This window comes from Pezoporus wallicus, unplaced genomic scaffold (assembly GCF_028554395.1).
Source record: "Pezoporus wallicus isolate ANWC-B61680 ecotype Strahan unplaced genomic scaffold, APGP_CSIRO_Pwel_v1 contig_6899, whole genome shotgun sequence".
Classification (NCBI taxonomy): Eukaryota; Metazoa; Chordata; class Aves; order Psittaciformes; family Psittacidae; genus Pezoporus; species Pezoporus wallicus.
In genome coordinates, this window is record NW_026638613.1 from 2,102,505 (window position 1) to 2,128,674 (window position 26,170).

Here is a 26,170-nt window from a genome sequence, read left to right on the forward strand (position 1 = left end):
AAATTAATAAAATTACTCTTAGCCCTACATATTCACCAGGTCAGATTATTCCATGCATGAGAAGCACCTCCCCCAAGGCAATGATCTGCTACCCTGAGAAGTCATATTTGACGCCAGGAGGTGCCCATCTACTTTTTAAGCAGAACATGGTAGTTACTATCATCTTCTGAGGATGAAAAAAGAAAGTACTCTGCTGCTTTTCTCCAGTCTCAAAAGTGGTGTTGCATGCAAAGAAATTGTCACTGAGGCAGGAGACAAATGTATAGGAAGCTGCATGAAGCATAGGACTAGCGCTGAATACACCCTTTCTGGGATAGAAAAATAAGAAAGCACATGGTGGCTCTCTCACCCAATCTTAGCTTCTGGCTACAGCTGGAAACAGGCAGAGGTGGGTCATGCGCACTCCAAAACTACTGCTTGTATGTAGGATTTCTGGCAAAGCCCCACCTCTTCAACACCCAATAAAAGTACGAACAACCACCATGCTTGAACTTTATTAGTCACACTGCTAACATTTATGAGATTCTACATCTCTGCGCTTCACCTGGAATAAGCTTTTTGGAAAGCTAAATTTGTTTTCTATGTCTGTTATCTGTTTTGTTGTGGGCACCTTTTTCTCCATGAAAACAATATATTTGACACTATTTGCATGTTATTTTACAAGACAGTACCGCAGAATCAACCTGCCTGGGGTTCTGAAAAGCAATGTTCCACCACAACAGGGATAGCGTAAGCATTCAGGAAACAACATGGTATCTTGGATGCACAGAGGAATTTATGCTGGTGTTGAGATGCATTTGTCACTTAGAAATCATACTGCTCTAAAACTTATCTTAATGAATTATGCAACAAAGAATCCTGAATGCTGCAAGATTATCATGGTAAAGAAAAAACAATCTTTTGGATACTGGCTTGTACATTGTATTCTAAAAATGTGCAATTTTTTTTGCAGTCTAGTATTATTCCATGGTCCAAGTTCTTTGCAAAATTGCAGGTGTCCAACGGACTCTGCATGTTATACTGTGGCTCAGGGTTTAAAAGCCACCCAAAATCCTCAAAATGTTCTAACTCGAATTTCTGAGAGAAGTCATAGAATCATAGAACAGTTCAGGTTGGAAAGGACCTTAAGATCATTTCATTCCAAGCCCCCCGCCATGGGCAGGGACACTTTCCACTAGACCAGGTTTCTCCAAACCCCATCCAATCAGGCCTTGAACACTGACAGGGATGGAGCATTCACAATTTCCTTAGGTAACCTGTTTCAGTGCCTCACCACTCTTCACAGTAAAGAGCTTCTTTATATCTAACCTAAATCTCTCCTGTTTAAGTCCTATATTAGAAGTAGCAACCTGCTTCTGCTAAGTCAGTATTACAAAGGAATAAAAAAGATCTTGAATCACATGGTGTTTTTGCAATAAAAGTACAGATATTCTAAAATAGCTGATACTTTATAGATCTGATATAGAGACAGGTCCCAACTAAAACAAAAGTAGGAGCACAGTATCAGGCCTAAAAGACAGCTGGAGGACAGCTAAGTTCAGAAACCCAATACAGAGCCACAGCAGTTGATGAGAAGATGTATTTCTGACTTGCACAAACTTCACTTGACTTTGTACTTCTCAGTGAACAGAATACACTGGAACTTTTCACAAGGTCTAACAATAGAAATAAAACTAAAGCAAGTTCAGCAACTAACCATCAAGATCAAAGCATCAACATCACATCATCAACAGTGAAATGCTCTACCAGCTTACCCCATTGTAGCTGTATTTCTTTGTGCTTCGGCTTCCCCAACACTCTTGGTGGCCGACAGTGACCAGGTGCAACACTTAGTGTACGGACAGGTAAACTTTCAGAACACTGGAAGAGAACAAGAGCTAAAGTTAGCTCTCTGGTACAATTACTGCCTACAAAGTGACGTATGATTAGAAAGTGGCACAAGAAATTGTTTCCTAAAACAACCACTTATTAGAAATTCATGTTAAACAATAAAGGCTAGGAGATGCTATCAAGCATGTTACTTATAAATGCAATTTATAATAGAGTTCTTTCACTAGCATACTCACAACTGTAGCATAGGAAACTTTGATGGCTAATGTTATTGGGTTCTTAATTTCAATTTTCATAATAATATCAAGCCTAAGGTACTCAATCATTAAAAAAAAACAAAAGAAAGCAAGAGGAATAAAAGTGTAGGCACTGAAATTATTTTAATTCAAAGGAGGGAATGACAAGAATCAGCATCTGGAAAATGGAACCCAAAAATTTAAAGAAGAATTCAGACATGTGAAAGGTAATTAATTATTACAACAAACTACCCCTACTGCATGCCCAGCTTGTCAGTACAGGCTCATGTACACAAAAGTCTATGGCCTTTCTCAAGCAAGTAGCCAGATCAGATAAACAGCATGGTCTTCTCTAGTGTAAGTATAAACACCTACAATTTGGTTTTGAAGAAACCTAATCTCATTATACTGCAATCTGCCTGAAAAAATCTCATCAGGCAGACAGAAGTCTTGTAAAATTCACCAACTTGCAACATAAGATTAAATGTAATCAGTAAAGTGTAGGTTTACTGTGCTACAGGAAAAATATTCACCTTATTTTTAAAGAAATCTTTTACCAAAAATAGGGGATAAATCTCTGAAAAATATAAACCCAATAGTCCTTACTGTTAAACAATACTTACCTGACTGTGTCCACCAGTGCTAATACAGCATGCCCGGAGTTTATACAAAGTGCCTGGTTTCAAGTGAGTACAGGTATATTCTGTAGCTGATCCACTATATGCCACTTCCCACTGATTTGCTAAAAAAGGAGATACATCCAAGTTTAGAGAAGAATAATGCAACACGTTCAGAAGTGTCTAGGAAAATCCTTAATGTAGTCATCCACAACTGATGTATTTCAGGGAAGTCATTAGTGTTAATATTACTATGAATGGTACTCTATCCTAAAAGACATACATATACATAGACACATATACAAGTATTTTTAAAACATATTAAATATATTAAACCCAACAGCAGGTTCATCAATAGAGCCTAAAATTCTACCAGTAGAAAAGAAAAAGAGCATACTTAAAAAAAGCCACACCAAAACCTCCCGAAAACCCAACCAAAATTCTCTCTCAAAACCTGCATGTACATAACTCAGTTTCAATCATATGTAGAGCATAAGTGCATTAATAAAATATTAGCCCAAAGGGTCAGAACTTCTTTATAGCAGCCATAACAGAATGAAACGGAGGCAACTTGTTTCAACTTTACCTTCTGGACTTCCTTGAGAAATCTCTAGTAGATACTTCAGGATTTCTGAGCCACCGTTATCCTGTGGAGGATCTGAAAAAATAAGGTAATTTGTCAAGATTAGGAGTGAAATATAACACTCGATACAGAAGCTTTTTCTGATTCTGCTCCTTCTCCTCCATAAACTCCCCCACAGTAACTACACTAAGGAATTTATAATATAAGTATATAGCAGACATTAGTTTTCTGCATGAGTCAGAATAAGGCAGCTGGATAATAACGCCACAAACATAATTATGGAAAAAGCATTGAAAAAGATGCAGCATAGAGGCTTGTCCATCGATGAAGGAAGCGGCTGGAATGATGCTGCAACGGGACAAGAAATGTAAGGTGAAAAGGTTGAAGATGTACTTGAGTGCCAGTTAGTCAATAACAACAATCTACATTTTTGATTCTGAAACGTAAGAGTTTCCACAAAATTTTTAAAATGTTAAAACAAATTAAGTTGGAAAGCTCTCCAAATAAGTTTACGGATGAGAAGCAGCATGAAAAAACAAAGTTCTAATACATATTTAATACTTACATAATTTTGTTAGAATTTATTATGACCCAGAAAAGCTCTACTATGACAAACTGAACTGGCTTACCCCACTTCACACTAAAGCCATGAGACGTTACTGGCCCCTTAATAACGGGTCTGGTTGGAGGTCCTGGCCTGTCCGGGCTTGTTGTACAGACCAACACTTCGCTGGGAGAACTCTTTCCTTCCACATTAGAAGCAAACAGCTGAAACAAAACCACCACAAGTTTACCATTGTTTACTGTAACTGTTTTTCTGACAGTTCTGGATGAGACTTGTTTTAGCAATTGCGCAAATATCATTAAACTGAAAAGTATATCACATCCCCACACAACAAAGTGTGTAGGATATAATAACAGATGTTAAATTGCCATGTTGTTTCCTTACAAACCACATGGGTTTCTTCCTTCCCTCCACTAGCAACAGATCATGACATGTTTAAGACAAGAGCACTGCTATTTTTCCCTTAAAAAAAGAGTCATGTAGCAGTTATTTACTCATAAAAGACTAAAATGATAACAACTATGCTATTTTTGTTTTGGTTGTATTTCAAATTGCTATTTAAAACAAATTAATTCACAGTATCAGTAATCATAAGCTTAAATAGGATGACATGCAAACAAGAAACATAATCTACAACCACTGAAATGAGCAGGATGTGCACAAAGAAAACTCTCAGCCAAATCCTTTGTTTCTACTCAAGAGCACCTTCTCCTGACTTCAGGAAAAAGGTTGCTAACCTAAGACATGAGGACCTAGCCAGGAGACTGAGCAGATCAAGATCATACAAGAAACCCCAAATGGTCCTATGTTTTGCGGCTGCTGAGAGCTCTATTAGCTCACACTAGTCTCTGGGACAAAGATCCACTGCCAAGAAGTGAGTAATAAAATATGTATTATAATTGCTAACTGTAAATATAAGCTAGCAGGAACTTTTCCACTTGGGAAGCTCTGTTATTCTCAGGAGCAGTCATTTCTATCCTCTCTCCTAACACAGGCATCTGAGGAAAACTACTTGTAACTTTTAAGGCCAAAAAGTATGCTTGCTTTAAACAAGACACTAAAGCCACTATCAACTCCTGTGTATCATCTCTCGGTTCTTCTCTGACTATTCTTCACTTTAAGGCATCTTGCCATGAACACCAGATACATGAGCTAGACAAATATCCCAGTAACAGCTCTAGGGAATCAGAGTGAGCTACTAATGTAATGCAATATTTAAACATTTCCCCTATGTATACAGCTGAAGACTGCACTAGCCTGGCAGGAACTGAAAATTCCAATTAAATTGATTGTTCAAGGAGGAACTTGTCAGAGCCACAGCCTCCCCAGCCTAGAGTCCCCCATCCTCTTACATGGAATAAAAATAAAACTTTGTTTCCAGGTCACTGATAAGATTATGAAACAGTATACACAGCGCTGCTTTTTGTGGAACCTCACTAGAAACAGCCATTGGCGATTCCCTTCTGTGCTGACACTTCACACATTTCAGAGAATGAAATTACTGCACGTTGTTCTGTTGGTATCATTTGCCCTTCTGTGCCAAAACCTCACCTGGTATTGAACAAATGCCTTTACAACAATGTACTACACTGCCATTGCCACTTTAATTAACCAACCTTTATTTCATCAAAAATTTTAGCAAGGTGTCTTCTCTGTAAGCAAACATTGTCTGGTATGAATTAAATTATCTCCATCATTCTTTATTATTAAGGGGGTTCTCCAAAGCACCGTATTTTGCCCAGGTTCAAAGACAAGCCAGTAGTCCCCACCACAAGTTTTAAAACACTGTTGTCATTCCAGGGTGTCTGTGTTTGGTTTTGCTGGTGTTGTTTTATAGTTTTGGGGATCCTTCCCCAAGTCCTGTAGCTAATTAATGCTGATACGCATGCAACAAGAGAACATCTCCGTGTTGAGTCAGATCAGTGTTGTGCTTGTAGCCACTGACATGAGGTGACAAGTTTGCTCTGGTATGAACTCAGATTTGTAACATTCACGTTTAATTCAAAAGCAGGGCTGCAGAGAAGCGCTAACTGTCCTTTTCTGTAAGACAGCCACTGAAGCTTTTACAATGCTGAACTTTAAAGGCACCATCTTTGAGCAACACCACAACTTTCCGATTCTTCGGGTAGTTCTTCACACAACTTCACAAGGTCTTCTGTCAAAGAGTATCCAAAGTTGGTTTTAAGGATTTAAATGAGTCTATCAGTAAAGCTGTATTTTTTGCTGCCCCTGAATAGCCTACAGAAGCCAAATGACTGAACTGACACAAACCCATGGCATCCTTCAGTCCCTGCTGTTTACAACAACATGAAGCTGCTTCCAGATACGATTTCATGTTGGCATGATGGATATTGGCTTTACAGACAGCTCCTTGTCATCTCTGGAGGGATGCCAGCACTCAGGACAGCACAGCCAAACACTACCTTGTGGAGCCATGCACAGCTCCTGGCTTTGCTGAGCTGCTATGGACGGATGGACAGGCTGGCCTTGGGGATGAACAGACAGCCACACCACACGCTGTCTGGTAAAAAACACACAGTCTGCTCCTCGATAGCAGCACCCAGCACTTGTGTTGTGCTTGATTGCTTTGGCAGCAGTGAGGCAGATGACTGAATTTTGTGTTTGCAAGAAGACTTCAGAGCATTCTCTCTTGAGAAGGATCACCCACAGAACAGGAGACACCAACACTTGCTGCTAAAAACCACCTCCAAAACCAGCCACATGCGCTTATGAGATAGAAAAGCTTCAATTTCTGCATGTCAGGGGAGGACAGGCCACTGAGCTGGGGAAGGAAGCTGTGCACAACAATGGAGCTTACAGTGTTTGCTCCATTGCGTAGAAGTGAGATTGGTTTTGTGACCATGGGTCAGGTTTTTGGGGAGCAATGCAGCAAACTACAAGCACTTCACATCCCGAGTTGCACTTTTCCAACATCACACCTGACAGTACATGGTATTAAGAACTATGCTTGTTTTAAAGAGACTGAGCAATAAGCATCTCCCCTGTGATAAAAGTAAAACTACAACAGTTTAATCTATTAGGTCACAGTATAAAGTAAATTTGCATTTGATGACTCCAATTTGCAGGTAGTACTAAAGGATCCCTACCATTCCTGGAAAAAACCCAACACAGAAAATACTACACAGTGACAAGAGGAAAAAGATTTTACCCTGAATTTATACTGTGTGCTTCTTCTGAGATTCTTCACAGTACAGGCTTGCTCCTCTCCAGTGTACTTTGGGTGAAACATGCTATTCTAGAAAAAACAAAACCAGACAAATATCCGTAACTAAGGATTCTGAGAAAGTGCTCTCTCTATTATAGTCTGAAGCTATATTATAGCAAAGGGCCTTTACATTTTAGTGCTTATTATTACTATTCTCATCATCATTATTGTTACTTCTAAGACACAAGGCTTAATAATTTTCCTTCTAGAAGGATGTTGCAACGGACCTGAATAATACAATTTTTCTGTAAAATAAGCACAAATCCAACCGTGACAGTTTAACACATGTTACAGAAATAGAAGTGGCAGATGACAGAACACAAGGGCACCACGCAGCAGTGAGAAGGACACAGCAGACTGAACTGGTTAAGGACAAGGTGCCCAGTACCTTACAGAGCTGGGTAAAGCTTTGTGAAGTGATCATGGATGACAACACAGATTTTTAGCTAAGGATTCATAATTCTGCTGTGGACCAGAATAAATCACACAGCTCTGTCCTGCCAAGTACCCAGTAGTCCTAAAGACCCTCCAAAGCTGCAATCCACAATTTTCTCCATGATCTTGAATTAGTAAGTGAAAACACTAATTCGTGCAGCATACTTCATAGTAACATGGTACTTACACTATCTTCTTCCTGAATCTCCAGGGTGTAGGAAATCACTTCCTCTGGTGTACATCCTTCTACTTTATTCCACTGCAATGCGATCCATGTAACACCAGCTCGAACAAGCCTTGGGGCTGAAGGGGTCTGAGGAATATTACCTGCGGTATAGCACACCACCTCCTGGCTGTACCCACTGCACAGAAACAGAGGAATGTTAAAAGATACAAACAAAAGAGAACTAAATAAACAAACCTCAGTGTATTTACAGAAGTATTTCACATTTTCAAAAAATCTAGACAGTGTTAAAAATGTTAAAATATGAACACCCAGTTAGGAAATGCCAGAACTAATAATAGCAAAAAATGTAGGACTGTGTGTGTCCTCATGGTCATTTTTACAGATTTCATCCCAATAACATTGGAAAAAATAATATTTGTATGCCTAAAAATATTTACTATGAACTGTGAAGTAGAGGAAAATCTCATGTAACAAAGGGGAACTAAACATAGGAAATAAAGTCCCAAGTGTTCAACTTGCAGAAGTGGAACTTGACATACAGTTTCCACCTTTTATAAACTCAGAATACAGCTTATGTTTAAGCTACACCCCTGAAAGCAGCCTCCTTCAGCAAATCTGGTCCCACTGTTTCAGACATCCTCCTCCAAGGAAAGCAGGGAAAATTTATCCAGTCATGACCATACATGCTCAGCATCATGTAGGAGCTGTCTGGTGCAGGCACAGACGCCTTCCAACCTCCCAGGCTGGCTCTACTCCCTTCCAACTCTCCCTGCCCAAACTTCTTTGCATTTTAAGCTGAGCATAAAGTTCCTCCTTTGCACAGCTCAGGTTGCAATCAGAGAACATCTGCAACAGGGGAGATACACGCTCTTATCTTCTATAGGGGGCCTTCTCTAGGGGGCCTATAGGGATGCTGGGGAGGGACTCTTCATTAGAGACTGTAGTGATAAGAAAAGGGGTAACGGGCTCAAACTTAAACAGGGGAAGTTTAGATTGGATATAAGAAGGAAATTCTTTCCTGTTGGGGTGGTGAGGCACTGGAATGGGTTGCCCAGGGAGGTTGTGAATGCTCCATCCCTGGCGGTGTTCAAGACCAGGTTGGACAAGGCCTTGGGTGATATGATTTCGCGTAAGGTGTCCCTGCTCACGGCAGGGGGGTTGGAACTAGATGATCTTAAGGTCCTTTCCAACCCTAATTATTCTATGATTCTAAATCCCAGCAGACAATGGCTTAAAACATAATAGGCAGTTGTGTCAAGCAAGTGTAGTAAGAGTTCTCTTAAGACTCCATGCTGAATATATTACATATAATGGAAATTTGAGAACAGAAGTTAAAAATGGACAAATTTTGGCAAATTTTCAGGAGAACAACATCAGAACTCTCAACTGAAGGTAACATTCTTGCAATCTGCAAACCTCTGTTTCCAAAATAAAAACATATTTTGATTGTTAAAGTTGTGGCATGAGTTTAATAAATACAAAAAGCCACATCTCCTTTTCCTGAGTCTTCTTTTGCAAAAATAACATATTTGTCGAAATATTCTTACAGCTATAAAATCCACCTATTTTTATATATATAGATATATAAAATTCACCTATTTTATATATATAGTTATAAAACCCACCCACTAACCCCAAAACAAGGCAATAACCATCTTAAATGGTAGGTCCACAAGCATTATTGCCAACCAAACCTGTCTTATGACACAAAGTGCTGGATGACATTATCATGTTATAATTTTGAGCGCTGTCTATAAAAATAAGCCACGTGCTGTTGGTGCTTATCTTTACAGATTAACACAGAGCAGCTCATCATAAATATAGTTCTTAGTTCACTTTCCCCTCCAGTAGCCTCAGGAAAAAAAAAAAAAAAAAGGAGAGAGAAGAACAAAGAAAGGGAGGGAGGGTTGAATCATGCCCTAAGATATTTTAAATATCTGGAATATGGTAAAGAGATGCTAAAGCGGGGAACTTTGCACAAAAACGGCAGTCCGAGTTACACTGAGCAGATCCAGCTCAAGCCTCTTTCTCTCTATAGATCAAAAATTATTTCAATAAGAAGGGAAGCAATCTTGCAAAAGGACTCTTCTGCACACATGAACAGTCCCAGTGCATCTCATAGGGAGAACACAGGAACATGAATGAAGAAACTTTTTAAAGCTACATATTACTAAGAGGCTTGTGTTCTGGAAAAGCAAACAATACAGGAATCTCTCTGAGTAAAATACATTGTTTCTTTTTCTGTCCTTGTGATAATGATTAGATCCTGTTTAGCTACAAAGGACAATAAAGGAGTAAACAAGAGCACTGGATGTTTAGCTTCTTCACAGCTAAACTCTTCCTGGCTTACTTTCCTTCTGTAAGTACAGGAGCGTGCAGCCCCTGCAGCATGACTGACGTCTCTTTGGGCAAACTCTGGTCCTCAGCTGTGTAACTTTTAGCCCAGGGCTCCCCAGAAGCTCCTGGAGGATTGCAGTAAGTCTGAATGCTCATCATCTTCATTCGAGTATATCTCTTCATGTGCAAAGAAAAGCAGAACCTGAAACCCATCTTTCAAGGCCTACGGATGTGCCTGTTCTCTCTCGGTCCTGGCTCTCTCACCCTTCTTTCCCACCCCATCAGCCAGATCTGCCAGTCCTGTGGAAGAAAGAAGGGACTGTACTGCTGAAAAAAGACAGAAGGGTTTTGCTTGAAACCAGAAAAAATAAATACACCAAGATTCCTTTCAAAATCTGTAACTTAACTTCCTCCTGCTTGTTTTTCTTGGTTCACAGAGGTCCCTAGTGGGGATTTTACATAACAGATGTATTCTTTTTGTATTAGGAATAGACCACAAAACACCATTTAACACCTCAAAAGAAGCCTATCTTCTTAGGCTAACCTCATCATGCTGAAGGTACATGGCAATTCCCTGGGAGATGAATGTTACCACCAGGGAAGCTGTGACTTACTCTAAGAGATTAATAATAAAGCAAATGTCAGATATTTAACACAAAACCATAAAGAGAAAAAAACACACCACCCCTCCCCAAATCTCCCCAGAAATTCCTCTTTATTCTGTCATTGATAGTTAAAACTTTTCAATTACCACTTTTTCTGCAGAAAGCATGTACCTTGAGCAACTTACCTAGTACCGACATCATTCTGAGCTGCTAATCGGAAGGTGTAACCCAAAGCAGGACAAAGCTTAGTCAACTTGCAATGCTTCTGGCTTCCAAAGTAGCATTCTCTGAAACCACTGTTCCTCTTTCCCTAGAAAGAGAGAAATCTGTAATCGGATAGCTATGAAACAAAACCACATGGTTCTTACTTTAAAAAGATCTGTTAAATTATATTAGAATTAGATGCTTTCATAAGGCAGTGTACAAAGAAAGCTGTGCAAGCCACTGACAGCACTGATATTCTACCTAAAATAACATGAATCAACACACACAATCTGCTGCCAGATTCCCATCTTCGTGAGACGTACCTACATCTTTTGTCATTCTGCTTGAAACGCTATTTATCCTACTAATTAACAAAAAAGCGTGCAAATTTAAGGTAAAATTAATCTCTGAACCGACCTGTTCACAGGAGCATAGGAAAGCTGCAACCAACATTTCTCGGAAGTGCTACGCTCTGCACCTCAAATCCCACGTAAACTCTCTTTGGTCCTTTGAAAACACTCTATCCCACAAGAGGGCTCTCGCTCCCCACGGTCCAGCCCATGGCCAACCCCAGCTGCTGCCACCGAGAAGGACGTGCCTGGGTTTGAACCCCATGCTCTTCAGGGCAAAATAGATGGAGGGATATTTAAGGTACCAGGTTCTGTAACCATCCCAGTTCTCAGAGCACGTGGCATGGGATGAGTAAAGAGGATTTATTAGAAAGCATGCAACTTTCTTAAGAAACTTGGATGACAGAGCTTTCATTGGAGCTTCACATCAACATGACCCAGAGCGATGAAGATCCCTGACAAACCTAAGATGGGGCAGCAGTGAGAGAAGGTATTGAGACACTTCCCCAGCTCCCAAGTACTTCCTCAGGTACAAACCAGTACAGCTGAGGACATGAACATTCAGAAGTCCTCTACCTCCCCGCCACATTTAAAAGAAACCAAAACCCTTTTCAATCCCACCCAACCTGGTACCCTTGAGGTAAAAACAAAGCTGAGCTTTTTGCAGGACACAGACCACAGGACAACAAAGAATATTTGGTCTCATCCTGTGCAACACACGGGAAATGGTCAATTTGAAATCCTTTGGGGAAAGGGCATAAACTGCTCAGCTCCACATAAATAATTTCTCCCTGAGCTGAAGCAGTTTAAAGGAGTTTTAATTTCAATACTTGAACACAAAATTAATGCATAATCACATTATAAAGAACCCAAAAGCACACCAGGATAGAAACCTAACAAAGCACACCTGTGAGCTTGAACTGGTGCAGGAGATAGTTATAGCCATCTCTGCAACTTCTGACTTAAGAGCTCTGCTATAGCATTCGCTGGTTTTGGCACCTGTCTACAGGTCTATTTTACTGAGATAAAATAAAAATGAACATCTGCCCATACACAAAGCTACTTATTTCACCTGGCATACAAAGCTTGAAAGAAGATTTGATGTTTCTATGCCTAAGCAGACTAACAGTAAGATAATTCACACAAATGTCCCTCACTGCAGCCTCACCTGTTGCTGCCTCCTTGGGGTCTGTGTGCCCTCTCACACACCATTCTTCCTCCACACTCAATACATCAACTTTAAATGCCCCAAAATCTCAAAAATGCCTGAGTGGGACATATGTTTTTCACCAGCCCCTGGTCAATTTCCACTTCTTTTCATGCGCATTGCAGCCCATAAGGAAGAAAGACATAAAATACTTGCAGTATGTCTCCAAAATATGTTTATCAAACTAGAAACAATCATGCAGACCTCCATCATGGCACAATTTCAGGACACTGAAGGGTCATTTAGCACACTGGCAGATAGCCATAACTTACTTCTATTTATAAGATGTGATCCTACACTTGTTCTAGAACTTGGTTTTATACAGTCTTCAACTTCATCCACCTGCTCCAGCTGTAACATTACTGTGTGACTCAAGTAAATTATCTGGTGGAATGGTGGAATTGGAAGAGAATGATGAATCTTAAAGTCTTTTGTAAAAGAGAAAACTTTTTCAGATCTAAAATCCTTAAAGATATATGATAAAATTCCTTTTGGACAAAAATAATAGGTCACCATACTTCCCAGCTCAGCAATAATGTATTTAAAACTTAATTAGTAATCCTATCTTTTAGTAGAATACCCATTCATCAGTGCAGGACTACTAAGCACAGAATTCCCCCCCCCCCCCCCCCCCCCGCAAACTCTCTTTTATAGGCTTAGGTGCATTAAATAAATTTTTCTCTAAGTCTTTAATGACTTCACTATTTGTAAAGCATTTGAAAACACTTCTTTTTGATTTCTTAAGAACAGTTGCTTGTTTATTTTGGGGGTTTTTATTCTTTTTGTGTGATTTTTCTCCAAAAGAACAAAGCGACCAAATGCTAAGCATGTAGTTGACAAAGCAATGAACAGAATCGGCTGGCTAAAAAGGCAAGTCCTGGAAAATCTCTCTCATCTGTAGCACAATGCCTGAAGTGAGAGCAATGGGCCAAGAAAACTCCAATTTGTCAACTGGTGGATTAAAACTTTGCAGAGGTTGCCAAACATTTAACATACGTCCATCTTTATAACAGTACAAGTTCTGATATTGTATATATTTTTCTTCTTGAACTGGCATTGTACCCTCCCCAGACTTGCACAGAGACCAACTGGTATTCAAGTTACTCAGACTGGCTGGTATTTTGGATTCTATTGGCACTAATTGGAGAGGTTGGCCGATATTTCTAATTAACCTGGCATTAATAGCCTGGAAATAGTCTCTCTGCTCCTTCTCTCCCAAGATTTATGAAAGCACTAATGCTGGCATAATTATAGACAGGAGCAACTGGCAGGCTGGTACTGGCTGCCACCCAAGAGTCTTACAGCTTTCCCAGAAGCCTTCCCCTATTCTTTGTACACCCGGCATCCAAGTTTTAATCCCTCAAATAATGTTTTGTAAGTTGCTTAAAATACACTGTATCACTTCCGCAACTATTTCTAATCCACAAATTTCAGAGGAAGAGCACTGTCTGACTTCTTCACTAGCCCCTTCTGCAGCCTGCATTCCCTGTTCTTCGTGAGAGATTCACCCATGAATCACCCACAGTGTGATGATCAGAGCCTGTCCAAGGAAACAAGCACAATTCAGCTCCACAAATCCATTAGAATTTGCACAACAATTCAGTTTTCAAGATTTTGCTTGCTATTTCAGCTATACTTCAAGCTACACAGGGTGCTTACGTTTCTCCTGGAGAAGACAAGGGTTTGGGGATTTTAAATGGGCTTTGTTGATCACATTCCCTGTGGCAGACATAGTAAATAAACATGACGAGGAATGGGTCACTGCAGGTATAGTGGATACAGAAATGGAGCACGGTCCTTCACAGGATCACAGTGCAGAAATCTGAATAGAAGCTGTCAGCATCAGATCTACAACCAGGAGGTAAAATGGAATATGCTGCAGGCCACGCCAGCCTTAACTTCTGTGTTTGTCTCATATTGGCAATAAAAAGCAGCAGATTGATACTCAATCTGACACAAAGCTGCGGAGCAAACTGTCAACAATTACTATAACACAACCTAGTTTCTCTGCAAAGCATTTATTGTGCATGTTCTTACACACATAACTGAATTTTCTCGATATACAAACATTTAGTAGACATGACAGGACCTATGAAACATTCCTAATACATGCACAAAATCCAACTTCATCCAAGACTCTCTTCTTGTATGTCTCACAGGAGCAGCATAGCCACAGAACAGACCTAGAGGGCATGCAGGTGAGCAAACACAAACCAGGCACAAGCGTGGGGCTCCGTGTACTGAATTTTGGTGGACCATCACTGATATGCATGGCCCAATTATAGCTAGTATAACAAAGAACACCTCTGCTAGCCTCAAGCAGTTTAAAACTTGGTGGCATCTCCATTTATCTCTATATAAACTTAATTAACTACCTGTCACCAGATCACTAAATAGTGTGGTAGTCTATCAGTCTCTCTCGAGCAAATTAAAATGAGACGCTTAATGGATGAGAATTAAAGCTGCTTTTGAGTTATACACACTGCCTGAGAGGGATGTCCTCTCTGGTTCAGGAACAGTCCTACACTTTCCATAGAGAATGAACAGGATACTCTCACTATCCATAAACAGAAGAGAAACATGTATTTACTATCACTTAATCATGGAATCAGCATTTCACATCTGATTAGTAACAAAGGCCTGATTCTTAAAGCAGTGTTAGTGGCATTTTTCAATGCAGTTACAGTTTACAGATTTTGATGAATGCTGGCAACAGGAGAAAGCATCAACTCATTTACAGTGTTGCTTTCTGTTTGGCATATTTTTAACATTATTTTTTCTAATTAGCCTTTTGCTTACCCCGAATAATCAATCCTGGAACAAAGGCATCGAGTGACTAGTTCAGGTTTGTAAAGTTCATAGAAAAGGAGCCAGAAGGTGGAGTTTTCCTTAAATAATAATTCTAACTGATTTTATTGCCAGGCTAATATTGGTAACGTCAGCACCTGAGCTACAGGCATGTTCAAATCCAACTGAATTTCGAAATACCAGAGGAGAGGGGCTGATCCTATCTCCTTTGAAGTCGATGGAAACTTTCCCAGTGTGCATCCAATGTTATCAGGTGACAACTCACTGAACTGATCTTTTACGCTACTATTAAAGAATAAAGATCATCCTCCATAGTTCTTCAGGCATTTGAAACTAAACCAGTTTATTATCAAGGTATTACAACTGTAAGTCAAAGACTTAGTACTGAGGAAGAAAGTATTTGTGTTTTCTAACAAACACGTAACACCAGTCATGTTACAAACCATTTAATCTAAATTGGGAGGGGGAAAAAAGGTAGAATAGCAGGAATAGCTTTGTCTATAGACTATCTTCCAGAGCCTGCAGGTCAGGGAAATCCCCAAAACTCAGAACTAAATTGAAGAAGCAGCAGCTGGGTAGGACTGGCACAGTGACATGTTAAGCAAGTATAACCTTCTTTTCATCAAAACAGGTCAGAAGACACCTACTTCCAATGAAGAAACGAAAGCAACTCATTTGTGTTTCATCTAAAGCTAATCTAATGAGGTGAGAGAAGGCATTTAAAGTACATCTAAGAAAAGACAGCTAAACCACAGAATGGGGATAGTACTGCATCTATTGTCAACAAGATAAAATAATAATTAAAAACCCCCAACAAAACAAAAAAAACCACACTAAAGGAAATATAATAATAACAACAGCAACAACAATAATAATAAAACCAATGAAACAAAATCCACCTTTCTCCAGTCTCTAGAGAGACCCTCCAGAGCAGTGGGGAACCCTGCAGTAGATACGTGTGGTAGCACAGGGCTTGCTGAGGAGCTCTGAACCCAGGATCCCAGGCAGACCCCCCTGCACCCAGCTGGCACTGCAGCACCTCAGCCCTCTGGGACTCCCCAGCTGCAGCCACAAAGAGATGAGATGCTGTCCTCTTGTTACAATTTAGAACCTCACCTAATCCCAGGGCTGTAAAACATGCTGCTTCTGCTGCTGTTTTACAGCAAATTTATTTCTTGCATATATGAGCGATGCCACCTACACTTCTGGCTGCATTTTAGATGCTATGAACTATGCCTTTCCACTGTAAAAACAGGAGGAATGAGTTGAGATACTGTTGAGCATCATGCTCCAAGATCTCGGAGAGAGACAATCTGTTACACACTGTGCAGGAGCACGAATGGGCTGCTGAAGCCCCTTCCTTGGTGGGAGTGAGTAGCACAGCTTGGGTTCCACGGCTCACTCACACACCATCCTCCCTTAGGAAGGGACTCAACATCTCAAGGCAGACTGCCGTTTTAGGGTGTTTGTCTAACTCCATCATCAGATAGATTTCTTGTTCTCCATTCATGCAAAGTCCTCTCTGATTTTTAGCCACAACTTAATTTCATTTTGATTGCTGATTTCCCCATGTTTATATCTTACTTTGTGCCCTGTAGCTGATGAATGTTGCTCTAGCTGAGACCTGGCAGAGCATTTGCTGTTGCCTGGCAATTGTTCTCCTCCTCCCTATTTACTTCTTGATTTCACCAGGACACAGTGTGGCATTGTAAAACAGTGGTTTTGCTTACGTGGAGTTCACACAACCAAGTGCAAAGGTACGGGGCATTACAAGCGAATTCTCTTTTGTTCTTGGGTGCTCTAACTCTGGGATCTAACCGCACCCTAAGTCAGAGGCACAACTTGTAAGGGCACATGGAAAAGTGGGTAGAACAGCTTGCTGAGCTTGCTGTTGCCGGTAGATGAGGCTCCCACAGATGTAGGCACAGCCAGCCTACATCTTCAGACTTTTTCTTTAGTAGGCCTTAATAGCAAGTTTTAATTCAGCAACTCAAAATTGCATTTCTGTCTCATAGCAGAGGAAACAACCTGACAATTACTTTTCGGTCAGGAGTTCTGTCAAATCATTGGAGACATACCAAATTAATTTGTGCAGGGCCATTATTCTTTCATCTTTGCTGGCTAGCTACCCACTGGGATCTCAGATTTCAGGACTGCTACTGATAAAACAAGGTAATTAAACCATACAGAAGGTAATTAAACCATACAGACCAAAGGAATCAGGATGCCTTCATTTTTACCACTCGTACATGAGCTAGCCTACTAGCTACTTTTGCCATGTGAAAAACGGTCGTAACAATTATTTCTGAAGATGAAAGTCTACATATATACTCAGTATTAAATGGTTTAAAGGACAAAAGCATTTCAGAGTTGCCTAACGTATATCCGAAATTATGACTAGGGTCCACGTGGACAAAATTAACATCAGAAGTATTAGCACTGCATTAATGGTCTGTTGAGTTGGTGTTTCTTCTGACAAGACCTTCTATTGCTTCCTTTCCCTTTGTAGGCTGGAATCATTTGTTTTTCCACCGCTTCACTGCTTGGTGCTGTTACATTCCCATGGCTCCAAGTTACTGAAAGCCTTGCAAGAGATCACAACAGCACAGTCAAGGTGTCACAGGAGGTGAAATGGGATCACCCTAGCCCCTACTTTTGGAGAAATGTCTTTTTAATCTCCATTCCCTGACCTCACACTCCATTTTTTTTTCTTCTTCACTGACCTTTTCTCCTTCATTATGCAGAGAGGGACAGCAAGTCACTCTAAAATTACGATTTATTTTAGTTCAGTTCAATAGGTTTCTCATCACGTAGACCTCACTTGCTGCAATACTGAAATATTTGCAGGGTGAGTGGTTCCAAACATCACGTATTTTTTTTCCTTCAAAGATGATACTCCTTGACTCATGCTTTCTGCAGAAATAAGGCTTACACAATGGAAAGGAATTAGGGGATGAAGGGAGGACTTACAACCTGAGCCCACCTCCAGCAAATAGTCCACATCTCTTGTTTATGGCACTCTCCCCAAAAGCAAGCTGCTCACTATGTAAATATTTGGGACAGAGAACTTACTTCCTTTCGTGTCTAGAAGGGGACTAATTGCCACTGTGTAAAGGGCATCATTATTTTGACCCTGAATACATTCCCTGATGAAAGGGCTGCAAGATCACTGCTCTTCTTTGAGGCAAGAACAACAATTTATTCTGATTCAGATATCAGCCAGAAAAAGAAATCATGAATAGAACTCTAAGATACATCAAGTCATTAAATGACAAGTAATGCTAATTAACAAATAAAGCGCACTGCATGCGCAATAAAATTTAGATTTCAAGAGTACAGAAGCAGAACATCGTCTCTGCATAAAATACAGTGAATTAAAATTCCCCCCCCCCCATCCCTTTAACCTTTCCAGCTCTTTACTTAATGCCATCAGGATTTCATTTTCCTACTTCTACTTTCTCCTGTATTTAATTATTTTTCTTTGCTCAGCAAATCCTTGTAAAGTCTGAGTGCCATTTATTTATGTATTTATTTCAACCAGTTACTCCTTACCTCATCCCACTCCAGAAGGTAGCTGGTGATTTTTGAACCATTATCAATGGGCGCCTATGAAGAAAAATAAACAATGGTGATTTTGGGAATAAGAGAAAACTACTCCCTCCCCCCCAGCAAATGACTAAAGTTTAAAGTGAAGCCAAAGCTTGGGGGCTGTGCACAGCTTGGCAACCTCTTAACAAATACTGTGAGGAAGCTGGATGTAATGAAACACATACATTTTAAAAGTCAAGTCAGTGCACGGGGAGGGATTTGTAGATTACAAGAAGTTCAAGTTCCTTACTGAAAACTGTCTCAGCTTTCAATTATTTTCAACAGTTATGCTCACTGTCAGTAAACTGTATTTTTCTTTGCTTTCTTGCCTGATCCAAGCATTACCTACCTTCCATTGTAAGGTTAAGGAGCTTTTGGTCCTGTGCGAGGGTTTGGGTGGGAAGGGACACTCTGGTGCTGAGCTGTGAGTGGTGAAGCTTACTGGCTCTGAGCAGGAACCCTTTACTGAGTTGTACATTGCATATACCCTGGAAACAACATTCAAATGGGTTATAAATTAGCTGACAAATACAAGATGAGACAGCACTGCCTCAGCCACAATATTTGACTACCAAAGCATCCACAATACCATCCACTAATGACAGATTTCTCACAGACCAGTGGCTATCATTATTCTACTTCACTTGATATGCAACAGAATTCACAGCAGAAGAGAAATATTACAGCGGTTTGTTCAAATACTCCCAGAGACCACTTAGTTATCATCATCACTTTTTCTTTCCACCATTACTTTCTTGCCTGTTGCCAGACTTTCACACACAGTGTGCTAAAATCCTCTTTGCAATACAAAATTTTAATGCCTGCGTACATGTAAAGCAAGTGAGCGGCGCTAACTGCTGGTTTCCTTCCATGGCTACAAGCTTCTACATAGCCTAGGTGTCAACACTTAGAACTTACACAGCTCTGGTTAAAATAAAAATCTTCAAAGCAAATATGATTTCAGGCAGTTTCTCTACATATCAGTACAGAAGGGGATATATAATATTTCACATATTGGAAAGTGAACACAATGTAGTTGAGCACTTCCTCACAAGGTGCTTTGCTCTGAAAAAATTAATGATATTTTTTCTCCTGCACATTTTCTATGCAGCAAAATAAAAGTGCAAATTGGAAGTCTTCTACTCAAAAAAAGTTCAAACCATGACCAGACGATGACCTCTGAGCTCCCTGTAGCTATTGTGCGCCTGAATGCAGAGTTTAAGAAAGGGCAATTTCTAAATTTGTTTTCGGTAGATAAGAGTAATTTATGTACAATGGCCACCTACATAGAATCAAACCTTTTGGGAAGTTCACAAGAACTGCTATAGTGCTGCTTTACCCACCACCTGTTAGTCAGGAGTGAAAACAAATGCAGTTAATTGAGTCTGAAGCTGGTGAGTGGTATGCACCCGTGCCGGAAATCAGTGTAGCCAAGCAGCAAACACATACCATCAGGGAACACAACCATGTGAAAATGAGCTTAACAAGCATCTTCTGCAAGTCACTGAAACACTGAGCACAGTCGTCTCTGCAAGCACCAAAGTCACACTACTGGAAGAAACGCAGGCAAGAGATTCAGAGCAAACCAGGATGTCCTGGGTGTCAGGGCTCAGCAGGGCGGGACCAAGAACAAGCAGCTTGTCTGTGTGGAGATGAAGCCCTGAGAGATGCTGCCAAGGTTAAGGAGACCTGAGGCAATCTGCCGAGTAATGGTTGCCCAATAGATTTCTTTACTTAACAGATTTATTTCTTCACAGTTGTTAATACATAATGCAGTTTCAGTGAAGGAAAAAATTGTCACGGAAAGCAAACAGCACGTCTTTTCAGGGTTGTTTCCCTCCACTCCAAACACATGCTGCTGCTTTTTAAGTCTGACTTTTATATTTAGCAGTTGCTTCTCCTTTTTAAATGAAGTTAACTGCTAACTGTTCACAAACAATTTTTAATTTGACACACATCTGGGAAGGTGGAGCGAGCTGTAGGTAGGGAGGAAGAAGTCAGCCAGGACACAGGGCAAATACTCACAATGCCCTCAAAAATCGCACCAGACCTCAATGCCACGCTGTGCATAGAGACCACTTTCTTGTTGGAAGCTGGCTTTTAACATCATGTTCAATCGCTTACAGCAGGATGCTCAGCAGTGTTATACAATTTTCTCCTCCTTGCTACCATCCATTTGCTGCTAGGGCTGGGACTACTGGCTGACCTGGGAGTCTGAGTCTTGTACTTATGCACAAGAAGTTACTTCTGATCTTGTGCTTATTCTTGAAACGCTCATTTTAAAGCTTCACTAGAAAGTATTCTTAGAAAAACATAAGCTGTAGCACCAGAGCAAGACAGATACATTCTGGTGTTGGGTTGGTGTTTTTTTTTTTAATAGCTGAGAAGCACAATGCTCTTTAAAATTTTACAAACAGGAGCAGCCTTGATGTGAAAAAGCACAGCAATCCAGCCCTTGTCTGGAAAAACAGAGGGAAACAATAGAAAGGAGTGAAAGGATTTTTTTTTAAAGGATATTGAGTATAAGTGAGCAGGATGTGACTCTGAAACCTTGCTTCATAAGGAAAGTCTTTAAAAAAAAAGGCAACATAAGCAGATAACACCACAGACGGTGTTAAAAACATCAGGGAGCAACACAGAATGTGTTAACAGTTACTAAACGAGTAAACCACATTTTTCAAATCAAAGAGAAACACACCCTGAAAATACCAAGAAAGGCCAGTGCAAATCCTTCTTTTTTTTTTTTTTTAATAAATTCTGAAATTAGGGTCAGACGCATTTCTAAGCAGCAGATTTACTTCATGAAGCAAGGAGTATTTATGAGGAAACTGTGCTGGAGTACTTTCGGTGCTAGCACATCTCTGGTACAGTAACTACAGAAATGCCAGTTGCTTGAGTCACATTTTTAAGAAGCTTGAGGAATCCCACTTTCATACACAAGCGCTTCTAGGCCTGTTAAATGCACAGGCAGAAATATAGCTATGCAGATGTCTTTTTTCCTCTTTACCATAGTAATGATAGCAATATGACAGCAAATGTATTGTTCAAAAAATACTCTTGTAACTTTAAAGTTCAGGATAAAAACTGTGAGAAAGTATCTAGAAGCCACTGAAAACACACTTACAGAGATGACCGTGAAATTCTTGAGCTACACTGTAGAGTTAGATAGAAGACTTTCACATTTATCCTCATATAACTGAAGAGTTTATATTTAAGTGACCTTCATAGTCAGACTAACTCACCTGACGTGATAATCTGTTGCTGGCCTAAGGTCTTTCAGGTTATATTCTAATTCTTCTCCACTGCAGGAAAAAGAAACCAAACCCAACAAATAATGAAAAACAGTATCACACTTAGCACAGCCAGTGATTTTTTCAGTGAGTAGCAACTCCCTCATACTATGATTTGAAGGAAAATGGGTGTTTTCCAGAAAAACAGTAGTAAACAATATACCAATAATTTGTCAATGCAATTCTTGTTCCCTGAAAACTTTACAAAGCTCTGTATACGCAGGAGAAAAGTAATAACCATCCCAATTTATACAATAAACCAGTTATGTTGATTTATTTCAATGCTATCCTTACATTTTGTTGATAAGCAAATAGGATTTTCAACCCTCCCAGAGCTGAAAAGAGCCAAATTGATACATTACTTTCGTACCTTCTGCACATTCATTATTGCAAAATACTTTATAAAAAGTGAGTCACTGAACTTCAGAGGATAAAGTATAGCTTCTTGCACAATCCTCTCACTTGTTTGCTCTCTCTTTCAGAAGAACAGTCTCTGTGAGGGCCATGACAAGGAGAGGTTTAATTAATGCTGTAACAGCTGGACCCAGATCTCTTTCAATACCAAGAAAAGTAAAAACACAGAGTTACAGACATTTTAGGAAAAATCCAGCATATAATCTATTAATTTCAAATGTAGCCAACACAGTTAGGGCTATTCTTTTTCCTTTTGGTTTGTTTGCTGGTAAATGAAGACTAGGCTCAATCATGTGTTGACAATTCTGTGAAAATGAAGGTACAGGTCAGTAATTAGTAAGTAATAGCCATCTCATTGTTTGGCTTTTTCATGATTTTATTAAAATACGGGAAACAAGAAAATTCTCAATTAGGCATAAAGAATTATTTCACAGGAGGTTGGGCAAATATGGGTAGATCTCTCAAAAATCAAGAGAACAAAACCAACCAGAAAGCACACGCCTCCTGGGTTGCCAGAAATCCACCAAAACCCCCTTCTTTATTTCGTATAATCCAATGCTCTGTAAATTCAGTTTTTCCCCCCTGAATGAGTGCACCTCCTTGCAAAGACAATGTATTCAACACATTGCAGACTTTTGTTTGCCTATAGTAATAATGATTACTGCTGCTTGTGACGGAGCGTACCGTATCAAGCTAACGGCTACACTGTGGCCAGCAGCAGGAGACAGATTACTAATAGCAGCTTTAAAACAGATGCACAAAATTTCATAACCATGAGAAAACGTGCAGCCATCACACCAGCAAGCACAAGCAGTACCAGAAAGTGCCGTTCCCATTTTAAGAGCTCAGCAGCCCATTTTAACCTTTAGAGATGCTCACACTGGCTCACTAATGTGAAATACCAGTTAGTTTAGCTAGTGTAAATACCAGAAGAAAAAAAAAATAAAAATCAGGCACCATTTTCTTGGTTAATAACCTCTTTCTATAGTACCAAACAATTCAATCTGCTCAGTTCCCTGCCTCTGGCATACCAAGAGGAATACACTAATTCACAGGACATCTTAAGAGGAGATGGTTTGGTCTCAAGAGGTAAGTCCATAAATGCTGCATCACCTGGAGTTTATTTACTGAGATTTGGGAAGGATTAGCTATTTCACAATAGCCACAGTCACATCTCTAAATTTTCTTTCCTAGACTAGCGGGAGGAAAAAGAAAGGCATAACACCATATGTACTTGATCAGAGAATGAGCTCAGAGGATCACTGGAAGGAGAGAGAGAGCAATCCCTTAATTTTTACTGAAGACTTCTGAGAGCCAAATATTTGGGTTTTTCTGGGTAGCCTATACAGTCTACTGATGGTGTACTCTGTCCTCTGCTCATTTAAGACACTATGGAGCAGTAAAGCCCTCAAACTTCTGCTCACTAGCTCAAAAAGCAAGCTTTACTGTTCTTAATTCTGCAAGTCCATACAAATTTAGCCCATTAGGAAGGCAGCTATCCTGCCTGCATGGTGTACACGAAAGGTTTTGACATTTAGCATAAGAGAAAAAAATAACCTTCTCATCAGCACAGGAGACACAGCATCCCATGCAAGATCTGCCAGATGCTGGTGACGTGGGAAGGGAAAGCAATTACAGACCTTGCAACATGCACTCAAACAGCTCGATGTAAGTTATTCCATCAAAGGGGGCTGATGGGACAGCAAGGGAGCAATTACAGGGTGTTCAAATGTGTCTCTTCTCTGTGACTGATGTGCATGTCAAAATACACACTGAGAAGCACAGGGAGCTTATTCCTAATAAAAACACAAGTGTAAAAATGATGCCGTTACCTGTAAATTATCTTGTATTTTCCATCCTTCCCTTTATCCGATAAGGCAACCTCGTAGGTACAGGTGTAAGGCAAACCATTGTTGTGTCTATCTGTATTTAGAAGGCCAGTGGGAGGTGACCAGGAAAGTAAAACTGTTCTTGCTTGAATATTTGTAACCTATAAAAGAAACATCGGTTACTCGGAATTCCTAGAAAAACACTATCCTGTGAGTACTTGCTTTCTGCTTGCATCTTTACAACCAATTTCTCATGAAAAGGGAATTCCAGAGCTACAGGTAAAAAGTACAGGGTCAGAAACAGTCATCAACAACACAAAAAATTACATATTCATGGCATAAACTAATCTTTAACAGATGAGGAATACAGAGAGATGCCCCCTTGCCGTGAAATGGCTTGCCATTGAGCATCTGGTCAAGGATGCCTTGCACCATCCTGGAGGTACCTGTTGCGTGGCCATTCCCTGAAAGGAAGTGGAACTAAGTGAAACAGAGACTTTACCCTGTGGATTGTTGCAATTATTTTTCTAAAACTTTTGTTAGGGAGCTTATCTAATAATCTCTGATAGCTTTTTTTAGTCACCCTGCTCCTTCTTGCGCAGTAACTGAACTGCAAATAACTCCCTACCCCTTCCCCCCCCCAAAAATACCCAACAATTCAATTTGCAAAGTTACACTGACTCAAAAGCACAAAGGAAAATCATAATAGAATTGTCAACTTGTCAACTAAAAATCACATTGCAAATCAATCAGTTTGTGCCCTGAAAGACAGCATGTATGATCTGTGGTCTCTCCTGGGCTCAACAACTCAATGTCAGAGGGGGGGGACTCTCTTCTACTAAAACACAGAAAAAGTACCCCAAAGCTCTGCACCAAAACAACTTTATCACCCCACCAGTGCAGTTGTATTCTTTTGGAAAAACAGTCACATAACTGTAGACTGACCAAGCTTACAGAACTAGCATCGCCTTTGTCACCAGGACAGCCTGCTGACACAGTGGCAGAGGCATTGCAGACAACGTAACTTTTTATGTATACCTTCAGAGAAAAGCCCAGGGAAGCATCAAGTCCTCCATAGCTTCTGGCTCTCTACCACAAACTCTCCACTTTTAGTAATGAAAACAACTACATTTTTCTTTCTTAATTGTAGTGAAAATGTAAAGAAAATGGTTTTAGCTAGCCTCCATGAGGAGGAATCAATGCACAAGGTTTTATATTCTTTATCCATTTTTCCTACAGGTCAAATTTCAGTAGTTCTATCATTTTAACAGATTTCTCTAACACAGAGAGCAAAATGTTATTTCAGAAGGTGTAAGATAAATGATGCAGGTGCTTAGTTACATATTTCCTACACTTTTCTTGAAACAATTGAAACACCTTACCCATAAATGATTTGGTAATAAAATATAAGCCATCAGCTTTCAGGGAATGCTTGTTTACAAATCCAGTTTCTGAATCACAGAATCACAGAACAGCTTCTCACATGAAAACACACTGCTTCCAGCTAAAGAGCACAGCAACTGTTGTGTGCGATACCCATATATCACACAAATTCCTTCTGAGCAAGTAATATATCTGTTTTTAACAGACAGAGAAGTAGGTGACGCCACAAAATCTCTCATCTTAACTCAAACACCATGCTCTTGAAGATTTTAATTTATAGCAGCACAATTAAGTCTTGCTGAAAAGAAAACCTGTTCAACCTAATGTGAAAAACAAGTTGTAAGGCAAGAAGTTTTAAGTGGTATCAAGCATTTTTTTAAAATATGCAAATTCTTGTATGAATTTTCATGTGATTTCTTCCTCTAGCCACATTTTTCTGATGCTACAAAACTAATGTTTGCTTCATAAACTTGGAC

At 39.9% G+C, this 26,170-nt stretch overlaps 1 protein-coding gene across 1 annotated transcript in view; it reads right to left on the reverse strand.

Moving 5' to 3' along the window:
- FNDC3B (fibronectin type III domain containing 3B) overlaps positions 1-26,170 on the reverse strand; it is a 208,635-nt gene that overhangs the window by 43,574 nt on the left and 138,891 nt on the right. The window contains exons 8-18 of the mRNA XM_057411515.1: positions 24,315-24,472; positions 22,021-22,080; positions 19,128-19,266; positions 18,743-18,796; positions 10,807-10,931; positions 7,680-7,854; positions 7,001-7,087; positions 3,896-4,034; positions 3,270-3,341; positions 2,690-2,808; positions 1,755-1,860 (exon numbers count right to left, since the gene is read on the reverse strand). Coding sequence (XP_057267498.1) covers positions 1,755-1,860; positions 2,690-2,808; positions 3,270-3,341; positions 3,896-4,034; positions 7,001-7,087; positions 7,680-7,854; positions 10,807-10,931; positions 18,743-18,796; positions 19,128-19,266; positions 22,021-22,080; positions 24,315-24,472 — 1,234 coding nt within the window. The remainder of the gene's footprint in view (positions 1-1,754; positions 1,861-2,689; positions 2,809-3,269; positions 3,342-3,895; positions 4,035-7,000; positions 7,088-7,679; positions 7,855-10,806; positions 10,932-18,742; positions 18,797-19,127; positions 19,267-22,020; positions 22,081-24,314; positions 24,473-26,170) is intronic.